Source organism: Vicia villosa, linkage group LG6 (assembly GCF_029867415.1).
Source record: "Vicia villosa cultivar HV-30 ecotype Madison, WI linkage group LG6, Vvil1.0, whole genome shotgun sequence".
Classification (NCBI taxonomy): domain Eukaryota; kingdom Viridiplantae; phylum Streptophyta; class Magnoliopsida; order Fabales; family Fabaceae; genus Vicia; species Vicia villosa.
Window position 1 is genome coordinate 158,694,372 of NC_081185.1, and position 16,166 is coordinate 158,710,537.

Consider the following 16,166-nt stretch of genomic DNA (forward strand, 5'->3'; position numbering starts at 1 on the left):
ACATGCTCCATATTCTACCATTAGCATGATCTTTATAATTGTCCAGATATTTCCAGGTCCTATTCAGTTTATTATTTCTAATAGTCTCTTTTTTCTCTTCTTTTACTCTAGTTTCTACTAAGACAGCACTACTAACCTGTAACCGTTTGAGATGGGCTCCAACCTCCTTTATTCTAGCTGCTTTATTGAGCCCTCTAATGTTCCAGCTTACTATCATGGTACCTCAAATCCCCCACCCTCAAAATAGTTTCCAATTTTGAGAGCATCAGATCCATTTGTGCAAGCCACTTCTATTTCATGAGGACTTCCCTTTGCAGGTGCTTTTCCTTTTTGACTCCCACTGGCTACTGTGGTCCAATCTTCCTTTTCTTTCTCAGCAGTTACCACCTTTTCCTCCCCTATAGTCTTGTTTTCATCTGATTGTTCTGGGCCTTTGGTAGTCTGTTTCAGCTGCCATTGTTGCTTCACGTCACCCTGTTTCTTTTCCACCTCTTTGTGAAGTCAAGACTCTCCATCTATTTTGTTTTGATGAAGACAAAGTAATAATCAAAAGATCATGTCAAAAAGTATGGAAAAAGCCTCAAGTGAATTTAATCAAATCAAGTACTCAAGATTCATCATGCGTAAAAGCTAGCATCAAAGAATTCAAGAATTATATTTTGAAGAATAGCATTGATCTTGATTTATTAAGGTATAAGCATGCAATTTATATTGATAACTTAGTGCTCAATATTCTTCTAAATATTTAGTTGCATGCATGGTCCTTTTGGTTAAAATATCAATCTTTTCCTATATTTCAAATCAAAGTTGTTTGGTGTCAGGAAACAGATTTCCTGTATTTGGAAACAGATTTCCTGAACTGGAAACAGATTTCCTATATTTGGAAACAGATTTCCAGAACTGTTTTTTTAACATGGAAATCGATTTCATATATGGGTAAATCGATTTCCAGTGTCAGTTTTTGAATTTTTAGACACAACGCTTCAGGGAAATCGATTTCCTATAATGGTAAATCGATTTCCAACGTACCAGAGTCAAAAAACAGTCTGTTTCAATATTTGAACGTGAATCATTTCTATTCCATCAATCTTTGCACCTTTTCATTGAATCATACTCATTCCTAGGGGTGTTAAGACACTATATATACTCTATATTTTCATATTTGAATTTCACCTCTTTCATTACAATTTACCACATTTTTGATCATATATTTTCATCATATATTTTCATACAAGTGTTTCATACTTGAACTTTCATTGAAACTTTTTCTACACATTGTTAGAAACGTTTCTCATTCATACATAAACACTTGAGCTCTATTATATCATTGTAAATTGTCTGGCTTGAAAGAGAAGATCAATCTTATAGATTGATATATGTTCATCAACTTTATTACTCAAATATTTTCCAGATTTGGTTTGTAAATTCTTGTTGTTCATAATTGTTGGAAACAAGTTAGTAGAAAGGAAAGGATTGTTTTCTTGTTCTACTTGGTTGGTTGTTCTTGTTGTCCAGGATTGTTGGAAGCAAGAAAGTCATTAGGGGAGGATTGTTCTCTTAATGTACTTAGTAAAAATCCAAGAGGATTGTTCTTGGTGGTTTTGTTAGAAGATTGTAGGAGGAGTCTTGGTATAGGCTTGTACAAAGATCTAACAATAGTAAAATCTCTTTCATGTTGAAAGGGGACTGGAGTACTCTCGGATTGTGAGGGGAACCAATATACATCATTGTGTTCTTTACTTTTCCGCATTTTATCGCTTTCATCACCATTACCAAGAAAAGAAAAGAACCATTCAAAAACCTTCAAACACTTAACCAAAAATAAGTACAAGTATTCTCTAAAACCGGATAAATTTTCAAAATCCTAATTCACCCCCCCTCTTAGGCGCACTTCATACTTACAATTGGCATCAGAGCAAGTTATAGGTAACTTGTTCCTAAAGATCCAGAATGGCTTCCGCAAATCAAAATCCGGTTTTCAGAGATGGTGGTTCTAACAACAAGCCTCCATTATTTTGTGGTGAATACTTTGACTTTTGGAAAATCCGAATAAAGGCTCATTTAGAAGCACAAGGAGAAGAAGTGTGGGAGGCTGTCCTTGAAGGTCCTCATGTTCCTACAACTATTGTCGATGGCGTTGTATCAGATAAACTTAAAGCCTCATGGAATGATAACGATAGAAAGAAGGTTCTTGCTGACAAAAAGGCTATCAATCTTCTTCAAGGTGCTCTTAGTATGGATGAATTTTTCCGAGTATCGGCATGTACAACAGCAAAGGAAATATGGGATACTCTTGTAGAAACTCATGAAGGTACCACTGAAGTTAAAAGATCAAGATTGAATACCTTAAGTCAAGAATACGAACTGTTTAGAATGAAGCCCAGAGAAACTATTCTCGAATTGCAAAAACGATTCGTTCATTTGACAAATCACTTGAAGGCACTTGGTAAGACCCTCAATACCGAAGAACTAAATCTAAAGGTGCTTAGATCTTTAACAAGGGAATGGCAACCGAAAGTAACGGCGATGTCCGAGAAAAAGAATCTATCAAAGATGACTTCTGCAACCTTGTTCGGTAAACTTCAAGAATATGAAACAGAACTCGGAAGACTTGAAACACATGAAATTCAAATAAAAGATTCAAAAGATATTGCCTTAAAGACAAGAGTCAAGCATCATGATAGCAATCAAGAGGATGAATCCACTAGTGAAGAAGATGATGAGTTTATCAAAAAGTTTGAAAAAATTCTGAGAAAAGAAAGGAAAAAGGAGATCATTAAAGAGGAAGCACCAACAAGGAAGATTAAATGCTTTGAATGTGGAGAAAGAGGACATGTCAAAAGTGAATGCCCTAAACTTGAAAAGAAGAACAAATACTTCAAGAAAAATAAAGATAAAAAATCAAAGAAAGCATATGTAGCATGGGATGACAATGAAATAAGTTCATCTTCAGATGAAGAACATGTGAATCTTGCATTGGTAGCAACACACCATTCCGATGATGAAGACAATGAGGTTAGTAATGAATTTTCTCCTTATGATATTGATGCACAAGGCGCAATAGATGAACTATTAAAAGAATGCAAAATTCTCTATAAAACTATTTCATCTCAAAAGAAAATAATATCATCTTTAGAAGAAAAGTTTAAAAAAGTTGAAAAAGAACATAAGGATGAAAAAGAGAAAATTATTAGTGTTCAAAAAGAGGATGTGTCATGCAAGAATTGTGAATCACTTTCTTTTCAAATTGTTCAATTAAAGAGAGTCCTTGAAAGGTATGAAAAAGGACAAATTGGGTTGGAAGGTGTCCTTAGGCAACAAAGATTCCCTAATGATAAAAGTGGTCTTGGATATGCAAAGTCTAACAAACCAAGTACTAGTAAAACTATCTTTGTGAAGGCAAGTGAACAATTCAACAAATTGGATAAAGCACAAAAGGTTCATCATCATCCTAAAAGGTTTCCTAAAAAGAAACCATATGTTACTAGATATAAAAGTAATTTTGTTCCTACTTGTTTTTATTGTGGTATTGTTGGTCATACACCTAATGCTTGCTATATAAGAAATTTCAGTGTGGCAAGTGGTCATTATGTGTGGGTTAAGAAAGGAACTAACTATGATGGACCCAAAGCATATTGGGTACCAAATCAAACTTAATTTGTTTTGTAGGTTTGCTTGAGGACCACTTAAAATCTATGGTGTTTTTGACAAGTGGTGGTTCTAAGTTTTGATGGAAGAATTAAACTAACTTTCAAATCTAGTTATAAAGTCCAAGGGTGATTTCACATATGGAGAATACCTTAAAGGAAGAATTCTTGGCATTGGCAAAGTTGGAGTACTAACTTTCACATCCATTTGAAGATGTACTTGATGTTGAAAGACTAAAGAAAAATCTTCGAAGGAAAGCCAACTTTCTGACAAAGGCTTCAAAATCATATTCACCAAAGATGAATGTTTTGATGAAGTCACTCATGAGGTAAAACTCATAGGTATAAATTATATTTATTTTCATAAGTTTCTCTACATTTTAAAGTCTTTTCCCATCCTTTTTGCTAATGACAAAGGGGGAGAAGATATATATGTGTATGTGTATGCTTGTCTCTAACTATTGCAGCCCAAAAGTAAGATGCAAAATCTATATGAATCAAGGGAGAGATTTGATCAAGAGGGAGTTATCAAAGATAGGGGGAGCATTCACATAAAAGATTCAAGTTTTTTCATGAGAACCAAGCACTTCAAATTTCAATGGTTTGTCATCATCAAAAAGGGGGAGAATGTGAAGTCAAGACTCTCCATCTATTTTGTTTTGATGAAGACAAAGTAATAATCAAAAGATCATGTCAAAAAGTATGGAAAAAGCCTCAAGTGAATTTAATCAAATCAAGTACTCAAGATTCATCATGCGTAAAAGCTAGCATCAAAGAATTCAAGAATTATATTTTGAAGAATAGCATTGATCTTGATTTATTAAGGTATAAGCATGCAATTTATATTGATAACTTAGTGCTCAATATTCTCCTAAATATTTAGTTGCATGCATGGTCCTTTTGGTTAAAATATCAATCTTTTCCTATATTTCAAATCAAAGTTGTTTGCTGTCAGGAAACAGATTTCATGTATTTGGAAACAGATTTCCTGAACTGGAAACAAATTTCCTGTATTTGGAAACAGATTTCCAGAACTGTTTTTTTAACATGGAAATCGATTTCCTATATGGGTAAATCGATTTCCAGTGTCAGTTTTTGAATTTTTAGACACAACGCTTCAGGGAAATCGATTTCCTATAATGGTAAATCGATTTCCAACGTACCAGAGTCCAAAAACAGTCTGTTTCAATATTTGAACGTGAATCATTTCTATTCCATCAATCTTTGCACCTTTTCATTGAATCATACTCATTCCTAGGGGTGTTAAGACACTATATATACTCTATATTTTTATATTTGAATTTCACCTCTTTCATTACAATTTACCACATTTTTGATCATATATTTTCATCATATATTTTCATACAAGTGTTTCATACTTGAACTTTCATTGAAACTTTTTCTACACATTGTTAGAAAAGTTTCTCATTCATACATAAACACTTGAGCACTATTATATCATTGTAAATTGTCTTGCTTGAAAGAGAAGATCAATCTTATAGATTGATATATGTTCATCAACTTTATTACTCAAATATTTTCCAGATTTGGTTTGTAAATTCTTGTTGTCCATAATTGTTGGAAACAAGTTAGTAGAAAGGAAAGGATTGTTTTCTTGTTCTACTTGGTTGGTTGTTCTTGTTGTCCAGGATTGTTGGAAACAAGAAAGTCATTAGGGGAGGATTGTTCTCTTAATGTACTTAGTAAAAATCCAAGAGGATTGTTCTTGGTGGTTTTGTTAGAAGATTGTAGGAGGAGTCTTGGTATAGGCTTGTACAAAGATCTAACAATAGTAAAATCTCTTTCATGTTGAAAGGGGACTGGAGTACTCTCGGATTGTGAGGGGAACCAGTATACATCATTGTGTTCTTTACTTTTCCGCATTTTATCGCTTTCATCACCATTACCAAGAAAAGAAAAGAACCATTCAAAAACCTTCAAACACTTAACCAAAAATAAGTACAAGTATTCTCTAAAACCGGATAAATTTTCAAAATCCTAATTCACCCCCCTCTTAGGCGCACTTCATACTTACACTCTTCTTTCTTTTTGCAAATGTCGCCTACTGTGTTTTAAATGGTGCAAAATGGTGGTCTCCATTCGTAATCCACCATTTGTGTCTGTCTGCCTCCTACCGGATTACATATGATTATTTCCATTTTCAGCTCCCTTGTAACATCAACTTCAATTAGAACTCTTGCATATGACACTCTCAATTTCCTAGCAGTACATTCATCCGTCATGATAGGTTTCCCTATACCACTAGCTATTTTTCCAATACTCTCATCTCCCCACATATGAAGTGGCAATTGTGGAAATATAACCCATATGGGGATAACTCGTAGAACATCCTCCTGCAAATTGAATGTTGGCGACCATTCATACAACAGGATTGGTTTCTTGTAGATTGAGTAAGGCCCACCCTTGAGTACAACATCTCTATCCTTCCTTGACCTGAATCTCACCAGAAAATATCCCTCTTCATGGTAGTATAAATCAGGCAAGGTCACAAAATTCCATGTACTCATCATGAATCTTTTCACTGCATTCATAGCTAATCCCTCACCTATTTCATAAAGGATAAGTGCATCAGCCCAGAAGTCCATTTCAAATTTTATATCCTTTTCTTCTATAGTGACCTCTATCATACCATCAACAACTTTCGGTGCCGTATACTTCAGCCCCATTCCGTTTGATGGTAGTCTGTTTCCTTTAATCACATCCACCCATAGTTGTGGTTGCTTTTGTTCACCCTCATTCTCCCTCGTCAGTATTTCCTCTTCTCCTTTCTCTTCCACAATTGTTTCTAGTACCGGTGTCTCCGGAATCTTCACCTCTTTCGCAGTGGCTAGTCCACTCGCACTCCCTTTCTCCATGGAACTTGGTGAGAAAACCCTAATTCTCGCTGGTGGGGTCTGCGTCGCCTTCTTCTTCGGCCGGCCTCGACCCATTGCAACCCTAATTGCGCCAACTCCCCTCACTGATTTCTCCTACTGATTTGATCCATAGCCCTAGGACTAGGAGTTTAAATCTCCTCAATAGTCGAAGATCCCGAGGTTCGTCTAAGTTTTTTATCTATTAGATATGCTAAAGAAGGATATTACTAGAGAATAGGATGATAAAATCTAAGCTCAGCAAGTTTTTTCAACTTTTGAACACCAAAGTTCATTTTAATTTATGTTATTTTTTCTTTGTTCAGAAATGATCAAACATGTGATAAATTATTTTAAAGCCATAGAACTATTAAACACTCCTTAAAAGACAATCACTTCATATAGAGACGATAAACATATACTTACTTTTTCTCCAACAGAACTATGTAAGTTAACTTGTTTCATTTAAAATATCAGAAATGATATAATGACACCATTTCTAACACCCTACACCGTAATAGTATATATACATGATATCAATTTTGTTTTTTAATAATTTATCATGCTTTGGTTTTTGTGCAAGTGTATTTTGCTTTGCAATTTTATACGGTGTAGGATACCAGGTGTATAAAAAAAGTGTAAAAATAGCACATCTCTAAAATATACTCACAAGTGGGAGGACTTATATGCTTAGACCTTGTTTTGTGTTGTCATTATCAACCATTCTTTCAATTATGAAAAATAAAATAAAAGGGAAAGGGAAATAACCATATTATGAAAAATAACCATAAAAGGGAAAGGATAATAACCATATTACAATGAAAGGGAAATAGTTCCAACATCAAACCAAGCCATCAAGACAACATTAGAGACTAGGACATCAATCCTAATTTATTCTTGTGCAATATGATTGCTTATTGACTGAATAGAAATACGACTGCTTATAGCATACACATGGGCTTATTTAAAGACACCATTCAGACTAAGTCTGTTTTCCAGTAATTAACTGAGCAAGTTGGTTGATATCAATTGGATGAGTCACATTTCCATAGTAACTACTATCATACGAAGCTAATGCAACAAGATTGTTCGCAGCTTCTGTGGGATGAATTCCATCAAAATAAACATATTCATTCCTATTAAAGCATGGTATTGAATCAGGAAAACAAAATCCATTACCCTTCGTTATACAACATGAAACATTTGTAACGGTAAAACCTGAAACACAAAAGATCATATTCACTTCAGTAGTTTTATTATTAATATAAAAATATTAAATGAAATTAATCAAAATGTTCACCAGTTGAGTTGTCTAGGGCGACAGCAGTAGTATTTATGAAGATAGTTTTGGAATAAATAAGTAGAGCATTGAAGTCATTCACAAGATTTTTAAGCTTCTGACTAAATATTAATGCAGCAGCATTCTGTTTTTCAACACATCCAGGTTTTCCTTCATCAATAATGGAAAGTGGAGCACAACCTATTTTATCCAGCCCAACTAGGATCAGTTTTCTTGCATAATTTTTATGCAAAGCCTGCCAACCAAAAAAAAAAACAATTTATTACAAACAATAAATCATCAGTGAACAATAGTCAACTTGAAGTAAATTTTTTATATATTATAAATAAAAGTTAGTTTAAATCAATTTTACTAATTCAATATTTATACCTGTAGATAAGTGGATAATTGGTCTATAAGAACTTGAGCATATTGTTCGGGGGTATAAGTTTTACTTGTTGAGTAATATTGTGGCTGGAAATAGTTTAATGCATAATCATTGGTGCCTATATAAACATAATACAAGCACTTTGATAGATGATCTTTGGCTTGTGACAAACCACCAAGCTTGGCAACAATTCTGGATACTATGATTTTGTGATTTTGTAACTGTAATCCCAAGTAGATATTATTAATCTGCATATATTGCATAACAGTATAACACTACATTAGTGGCATTCATTATCGATAAATACTTACCATATTTAATAAAACAATACATTTATAAAAATATAAAATAATGAACGAATAAATAATAATATAGGTTTATATATTCAATACCGCTGTTTTTTTGCCAGTCTCATAACGAATTCCACCCGAACTAGATGCATAGTTAACACCTTTTAGTATGTCATAACCAGTGGTATTTGCGAAAGGTGGGATAAATTTCTCAAATCCAAGTAGTTCGCCTACACAACATCAAACTGTTAGCTTCTGTTAAAACAAATTATGATGTTGCTTTCGATATTAGAAGATAAAGAGGATAAAAAATCCAACTTTTGAAACAAAGAGGTAAACAAATTTTAAACAAAAATAATTGGACTACAAATGTATTTAAACTTAAAACCAATAACTTAAAAACTAAATTTTAAATATGCGAAATTTTAAATTTAAACCAATAATTAATTTAAACGTTGCTTTTCTTATTAACAATTTTGATTTTTTTTGGTTCAAATATTCTTAATTTAATTAAAATGATAAATTTAATTTAAACAAAATAAACATGTTCTTAGTAATTGATATTGTTATATTATTGTTACCAATTATGTCAGCTTTGGTTCTTCCATTGGTAGCTCTTCCAGTTGGTCCTGTTGGAAAGTCGATACCGAAAGGCAAGTAATCTGACTTTGCAACGGTGTCAATATAGTTATTATTTCCACTGTCAGAAAATGAGTCCCCAAATATGAAGAGGCAAGGTACTTGAGACGAGTTAACACAGTGCTGCATGTGGCATGCAGCCAAGAGAACAAGAAACAAACCAAACCATGTTTTTATCTCACAAGCCATTTCTCTAGTTATAAAAATATCTAAGATATAGGAAAATGGGAAATGAGAAGTGTGTGTTGATATCACAAAATGTAGGGTATATATAGGATATGGCTAGGATCATCGTACCAATTATTTGTTTATTTTAACTACAACATATTGAAGAGTGCCAAAATTTTATAATATTTTAACAGAATTAAAAAAGTATTCAAAGTTCTTTAATACATCAACTTTTTAAGAATAGATGTCATATTCAAATGTGCATAATTTTTAAGAATGTGTTGAATTTGCTTTATTTCTGTGATAAAATAAATATTATTTACTAAAATATATTTATAAATAATTCTTTTGTTGGTCTTTAAGGTTGGTCTCTTAGTGAAGGTTAGAATTCTAGAAATGTGTTACTCTTAATTTTTAAAATTTGAGTTTTATTTTTGGCTTGAAAATTGTAATTTATTAGGTTTTTAAAAATTCATATGCTTTCTCAGTATGACTCAAGAACTCTATCAAATATTTGAATAAGTTACGACCCGAGTGCCTTCGAATGATTATTAGTTTTTCCTTCCTCATTATACTGGTGTTTCTTTTTTGATAATTTGTATTGGTCTAAGTTTAATGGAAGTTATTATATAAATTATAAAATAAAATAAGGGTAGAAATGGTAGTAAAATAGGTTACAGCAAAAGAAAGTATTCCCTTTATATATTATAGATTGACAAAGCCCCCGAGCCGATATCCGTCTTGAAACATGATACCGAAATAAAAATAAAAAACATATATATACTTTCACAATCTCAAGAAAAGTATTTTATTTATTTATTTTCTATTTAAAACTAATTTAATTTTTAAAATATCAAAACAAGATTTATTTATTTTCTTTTTAAAATATACATTTTATTTATCCATCTTATATAATGTTTTGGTAAATTCACACAAAATTGAATGTTATAAAATATCATGAGTAATAAAATTAAAATTTTTTTATTAATAAAATTAAAGAAAAAAACTTAGTAAAAAATAGAGTAATACAAAATATATGATAAAATGATTTAAAAAGTTAATATTGAATTGATACTTTAAACCAACTAACAAGTTGAAACAAATGAGTTTTACATAATGACTATAATTTGTTATGGAAAAAATATTAAATTTCACTTTAGTTAACGTTATTTTTCATTACAACATTTAAATATATTGAAAGAATCAATTCTAACGTAAAGGGCAAAATTACAAAGCCCTTACAAACACCAAGGAAAACCCAGAAGAAAGAAGTTAGAGTAGCACCTAAATATTCTAACTGCCCCAACCACCCACAGTATACAAAACAAATAAAATATCCTTAATATACACAGAATAAACGTGAAGAATGAAATAAGAATTGAAAAGAGAAATTTTAACAGAAAATAAAAAGATAAAGTAGCTGCTCCATGTAGTTTCAAAATAAAAGCTAACGCACCAAAGCCACCGATCCATTAAAAACGAAATCGCACACAGATAGAAAACCAAAAGATTAACGTGAAGCAAAGGATCACCGTGAAAATTTGAATATCCTTACTTCTTCTGGTTGCATGTCTTTTCCACATGTAATACATGTAGAGTTTAGAGGTGGAGTTGTTGAGGGGTGTGTGAGCATTAGAATGTTAATTTTATTGATATTTAAATTAGATTTTTAATAATATTAGTAATATTATAATTAAATAAATATTTAGTTAGTATTTTTTTGAATTAATTATTGGGATTAATAATAATATTAATAATAACAGTAGTAATAATAATAATAATAATAATAATAATAATAATAATAATAATAATAATAATAATAGGAGAAATTAGAGAATAAGGATTTAGAATTGACATTACGTTAAAAGAGAAGAACCAGAGAGAAGAGAAGAGGAAAACAAGGTTAAGGTTCAGGGAGAAACTCCATTGATAAAGGTGAAGAGAGCTTTGCTAGGAATTTCAAGGTAAGGCACTACAAGAAATCCTGCAATTTGTCAGGGGTTAAACCCCTCACTAAGGGCAAAAACCCCTCACAAATTCACAATTTGCGAGGGGACAGATTCCCTAGCAAAACAGGGGGTCGCAAATCCATTACCGAGGGGCTTTAAACTTCGCTAATTTGCCCGGGGCTACCCCCTCGCTAAATGAAAAGTCAAAATTGTACTCTGCAACCTACAGCAATAGGTACCAGCTAGCAGTCTGCAAGGGGCAGACTGCGTCAGGTATTTTGCTTGGGGATAAGCCCCTCGCAAAATGTTTATATTTTGAAAAAAAATATAATTTTCAATCGTACATAATAATTTATATATATATATATATATAATATATATATATATATATAATATATATAATAATTTAAATTAAAATATATATATAATAATTCAAATTAAAACAAAATTATTATAATACATATAATAATTAATATTTAAGCAAATATATTAAAAATTAAACTCCATACAAAATAACAATAATATTTAAAAATAAGTTCAAAATAATTAACACAAATTGTTCCATACAAATTAAAATAAACTTAAATATGTAAATTTAATTATTCCCCCCATCTTGTTCCTCCTCTTCTTCATCAGCTCCTCCATATCCACTAGTTCCTCCAAATCCACCACCACCCATATTTTGTGAAGCAAAAAATTGATCAAACCTTTGTGACCGCTCATTTGCAATTCACATTGCTTCTTGATACTCTTGTGCCTGCCTCCTCATTTCTTCCTGAAATTCTCTCCTCATTTCTTCCCGTAATTCTCTTTCTCTTCTTTGCATTTCCTCCTGTATCTCTAATTGTTTTTTCTTCATCTCTTCAATTTCCAAATTTCTTGCTGCTACTTGTTGTGCTGCCTCAGTATTTGCCAAGTTTCTCACAGTTTCAAGCATTTCGGCGGTTAATATAGGTGGAGTGGATGATCCTTCTCCATCAGCATATCTCATTTTGAAATCTCTACTACGCCGCTTGATATTTTTGGAATACCCTCCAGTACAATACACTCTCCCATTTTTCTTCTTTCCACCTGAAACCTTATACCAAGTCTGAAAACTAATATTGGGGTCAACAGGATACCCTGGTGGTGGTTGGGGTATTTCAGGATGCTCTGACAACTTTATGGCAAGTTCTTTATCAAAATTCTCCTATAAAAAAATTAAATGTTATCATGATTCAAATAAACTATTACATATAAAAGAAATAAAACTATGTACATATAAAAGAAATAAATAAAAGGGTTAATGAACTTTTTCATCCCTTTAAATATTTCAAATTTTGTTTTTAGTCCCTCCAAAATTTTCCTTCAAGAAATCGTCCCTACAAAATTTTTCTTCTGAACTATTGGTCCCTAACGTCAAATTTCGTAGCTAATCGGTGGCTAAAGTAGCTAATCTCTAGCAAATTTGACGTTAGGGACCAATAGTTTAGACGAAAAATTTTGAAGGGACGACTTCTTAAAGGAAAATTTTGGAGGGACTAAAAACGAAATATGCAATATTTATAGGGACCAAAAAGTTCATTAACCCTAAATAAAATATCTTTGATATAAAAATAACTTACTTGAGTGATTTTTGCGCGCTCGTCAATAAACTCTCCATTTCTCTTGAGATGAGTCTCCATGTGGAGCTCATTAAGAAGTGGAGTTCTGCCTAATTCTTCACGCTAAATAAGTAAAAAAAATTAATTATACATAATGAAACATTTAAATAATAGTTTAATAAAAAATTAATAAATTTATGTACCATCCTTCGCGCAACTTCAGCCACACTAATACTTCCCGCTGCGTAGTTGCAGCCACCAACTTCAGATGCTCTATTTTTCTTTGCCTGCTCAAATATTTCCTTAAACTTATCAGAATTCTAATGATCAATAAGCTTTGGGAATATATCTTCTCCTATCCAACGTGGACGTGTCCCTTTTGCTTCCCATTTAAGTCTAACAGTCCTCATGGTATCAGAAAATCGAGCAACACATTTTGTGTGAAAGTTTTCTTTAATCGCGGCCTCATCTCTAACATCCCAAACACAATGCTCCTACATTGTTGTATGAATTTAAAAATATTAAATAAAGTAGAATCATGAATATCACAAAAATTAAAAAGGAAATGTCAAAATGAATAAGTAAATTATACCTGAAATGCCTGAAACCATTTTTCCTTTTCATCTTCATGTACAGCTCCATAAGACGGCCAGAATTGTGTGTACTTCTCTTTTATAATATTTGTTATGATCGATACTGCCTGATGTGAGGGAACAATTCTAAACAACAAAATCTTGAGTTAGTATTTATTAAATAAAACTCATATTTAAAATATAATATAAAAACACAAAAACTTACGATCCTGCATCGGGATAAATGATTAGTCTGCCCTCATGATACTTAATTTTTTGAGTCGTACTTTTTTTCAAAATACGCTTCCTCTTCGTTTGCTCCTCAGCACTAGTATCTCCATGAGCGCTGGTATCTCCAAGAGCACTGGTATCTCCAGGAGCACTGGTATCATCCTCTGAAGGGATGGGTAATGGCATGCTAGATCCACCTGTCTCCATATGCATGGGTAATGGCATGCTACCAGATCCACCTGTCCCCATATGCATGGGTAATGGCATGCTAGATCCACCTGTCTCCGTAGAAAAATATGTGGGGTAAGAGTATCCAGGAGGACAAAAAAAACCTGATCCAGGGGGCATGGATAGTAATCCAGTGAAAGATCCAGACATGGGCGGTGTAGGATGCATAGGCGGTGTAGGATGCATAGACGGTGTAGGATGCATAGGCGGTGTAGGATGCATAGGCGGTGTAGTAGAGCGTGGAGTAGAGCGTGGCATAGGAACGAACATATCTGAGTTAGGAACCTCCTCTACAATGAATCTAGTGCGACGAGGCTTTTGTTGACCCTTACCTTTTTCATCTTTTTTGGGTGGCATTTTTTCCTGTTACACAAGATAATATTTGAAAGATAATTGCACAAGATAATATTATCAAGTTAATATTACATAAGATGATATTTGAAAGTTAATATTACACAAGATAATATTTGAAATTTAATATTACACAAGATAATATTTAAAAGTTAATATTACACAAGATACTATTACACAAGATAATATGTGAAATACTCAAGATAATATTACATATTCAATTTATTCATCATCATAATCTTCGTTGTCTTCATCGCATCTGATATTATTGTCTTCAGACTCTCCTAGCTCTTCATGCTCTTCTTCCATAGGATTTGTTGACAACAAGATACTTGCGTCAACTTGTTGACCATCAACTGCAGTATCACACAAACTTACAATCTCCTCGGTTTCAATTACCTCATTAACAGGTGAAATCTCATCATGTTGGTATGCAACATCTTCCATTAACTCATCAGTCTCAATGTGACCCATTGGGTTGGACTTGATTACAACACACCATTCTCGTTTCCGTGGGGTAATTGAAGGATAAGGTACATAATAAACTTGCCTAACATTATGTGCCATAATGAAAGGGTCATACTCTTTGTACTTTCTATCTCTTCGAATCTCAACAATGTTATACTTTTTATCAATTTTTGTTCCTCTAGAAGATGGATCATACCAATCACAATAAAATAAGACAACTTTATTTTCCGAGTCCATATAATTATAAACCAACTCGTAAATATGTGTGATAACCCCATAGAAGTCGTCCTCACCACCCTCTGTAACTCCTTTTACGACTACACCACTGTTTACGGTTTTCTTCCCTACACTCCATTCCTCAGTGTGAAATTTGTAACCGTTTACAAAATATGTGTGCCATTCATTTACACGTTGACTAGGGCCTTCAGACAAATTTCGCAAATGTATTAAGTCAGGACTTAGTGTAACAATACATGATAATTGTTGCTTAAACCAGGTTGGAAAATAGGCATGTGTGTAACCAGTCGATGGTTGTTCGCCTGTGCTTTGATAATAGTAGGTACCAAATGCCCTATTTCGAAAAGAAAAAAAGGTTACAGAAGGTAAATCTTAACCAATTAAACATATACACTTAATTTAAAATATACTTACTCAGGATATGGTTTAACTTCAACGCAGTTAATCAGCACATGAACATGAGCAGATTGCATTTCTTTTTGTGAAAGCCAATGCTCACTCTTCTTCCCTGCGGGACGGTCTGGACGACCAAAAACTGATAAGGTAAATTGACTTCTTTCACTGAAGTGAACTTCGTTCCTTATGATTCTTGGAGACAACATCATGTGATTGAAATAATGAGAGCAAAAATGCGATGTTTCGCGATGTATATAATGTGCACAAATTGATCCCTCAACTCGTGCCTTATTTTTAACTGATCGCTTTGAATCACCCATGAATCGTTCAAATGGATACATCCATCTATATTGAACAGGTCCACCTAGAAAAGCTTCATAAGCAAGATGCACAGGGAGATGCTCCATAGAATCAAAGAAACCTGGCGGGAATATTTGCTCCAACTTGCAAAGAATGACAGGAATATTTCGGTCCAATTTAATGATGTCGTCTACTCTTAAAGTGGAAGCACAAATGTCTTTAAAAAATTGACTGATCTCAGTAAGTGGATTAAGCACATTCTTGGGCAGTGAACTGAATGCAATTGGAAGTAATCGTTCCATGAAAATATGACAATCGTGACTTTTCATTCCATGCAATTTCCCAGTGTTGGCGTCAGCACATCTTGCCAGGTTAGAAGAATAACCATCAGGCATCCTCAATTCATTTAACCACCGACATACAGCTTTTGCTTCTTGTGGAGTAAGAGTGTAACAAGCCTTGGGTTTTAATAATTTTCCGTTTGGTCGAGGTTTCAACTCCAATTCTTTTCGATTACAATAAAGTTCCATGTCTTTCCTAGCCTTCTCATTGTCTTTTGTCTTCTCA

At 33.0% G+C, this 16,166-nt stretch overlaps 2 protein-coding genes and 1 long non-coding RNA gene across 3 annotated transcripts; all 3 read right to left on the bottom strand.

Annotated features, from left to right (window-relative positions):
* Positions 1–7,248: 7,248 nt before the first annotated feature.
* LOC131612958 (GDSL esterase/lipase At5g45670-like) lies at positions 7,249–9,344 on the bottom strand. Its single transcript, XM_058884694.1, has 5 exons — positions 9,059–9,344; positions 8,580–8,707; positions 8,190–8,435; positions 7,821–8,055; positions 7,249–7,738 (listed from the first exon to the last, which is right to left on the bottom strand). Exons 1-5 carry the CDS (start codon positions 9,303–9,305, stop codon positions 7,503–7,505), a joined length of 1,092 nt encoding a protein of 363 aa, XP_058740677.1. The 5' UTR covers positions 9,306–9,344; the 3' UTR covers positions 7,249–7,502.
* A 2,619-nt stretch (positions 9,345–11,963) lies between these two features.
* Positions 11,964–13,226, bottom strand: LOC131615136 (uncharacterized). Its single transcript, XM_058886631.1, has 4 exons — positions 13,218–13,226; positions 13,020–13,136; positions 12,838–12,939; positions 11,964–12,422 (listed from the first exon to the last, which is right to left on the bottom strand). Exons 1-4 carry the CDS (start codon positions 13,224–13,226, stop codon positions 11,964–11,966), a joined length of 687 nt encoding a protein of 228 aa, XP_058742614.1.
* Positions 13,227–13,256: 30 nt separating this feature from the next.
* On the bottom strand, positions 13,257–13,674 carry LOC131612960 (uncharacterized). Its single transcript, XR_009287515.1, has 3 exons — positions 13,615–13,674; positions 13,409–13,535; positions 13,257–13,310 (listed from the first exon to the last, which is right to left on the bottom strand). It is a non-coding gene; the product is annotated as an uncharacterized LOC131612960 (long non-coding RNA).
* Between the last annotated feature and the right edge of the window lie 2,492 nt (positions 13,675–16,166).

What these genes read in the sequence shown, in the direction of transcription:
- LOC131612958 (XM_058884694.1), bottom strand. Translation starts at nt 9,305, where the DNA reads ATGGCTTGTGAGATAAAAACATGGTTTGGTTTGTTTCTTGTTCTCTTG. An exon ending in AACCAAAGCTGACATAATTG is followed by an intron (nt 8,708 to 9,058) that starts GTAACAATAATA and finishes GATGTTGTGTAG; the next exon opens with GCGAACTACTTGGATTTGAG. An exon ending in CGCCCTAGACAACTCAACTG is followed by an intron (nt 7,739 to 7,820) that starts GTGAACATTTTG and finishes TTTGTGTTTCAG; the next exon opens with GTTTTACCGTTACAAATGTT.
- LOC131615136 (XM_058886631.1), bottom strand. An exon ending in CTGAAGTTGCGCGAAGGATG is followed by an intron (nt 12,940 to 13,019) that starts GTACATAAATTT and finishes TTACTTATTTAG; the next exon opens with CGTGAAGAATTAGGCAGAAC. An exon ending in AGCGCGCAAAAATCACTCAA is followed by an intron (nt 12,423 to 12,837) that starts GTAAGTTATTTT and finishes ATTTTTTTATAG; the next exon opens with GAGAATTTTGATAAAGAACT.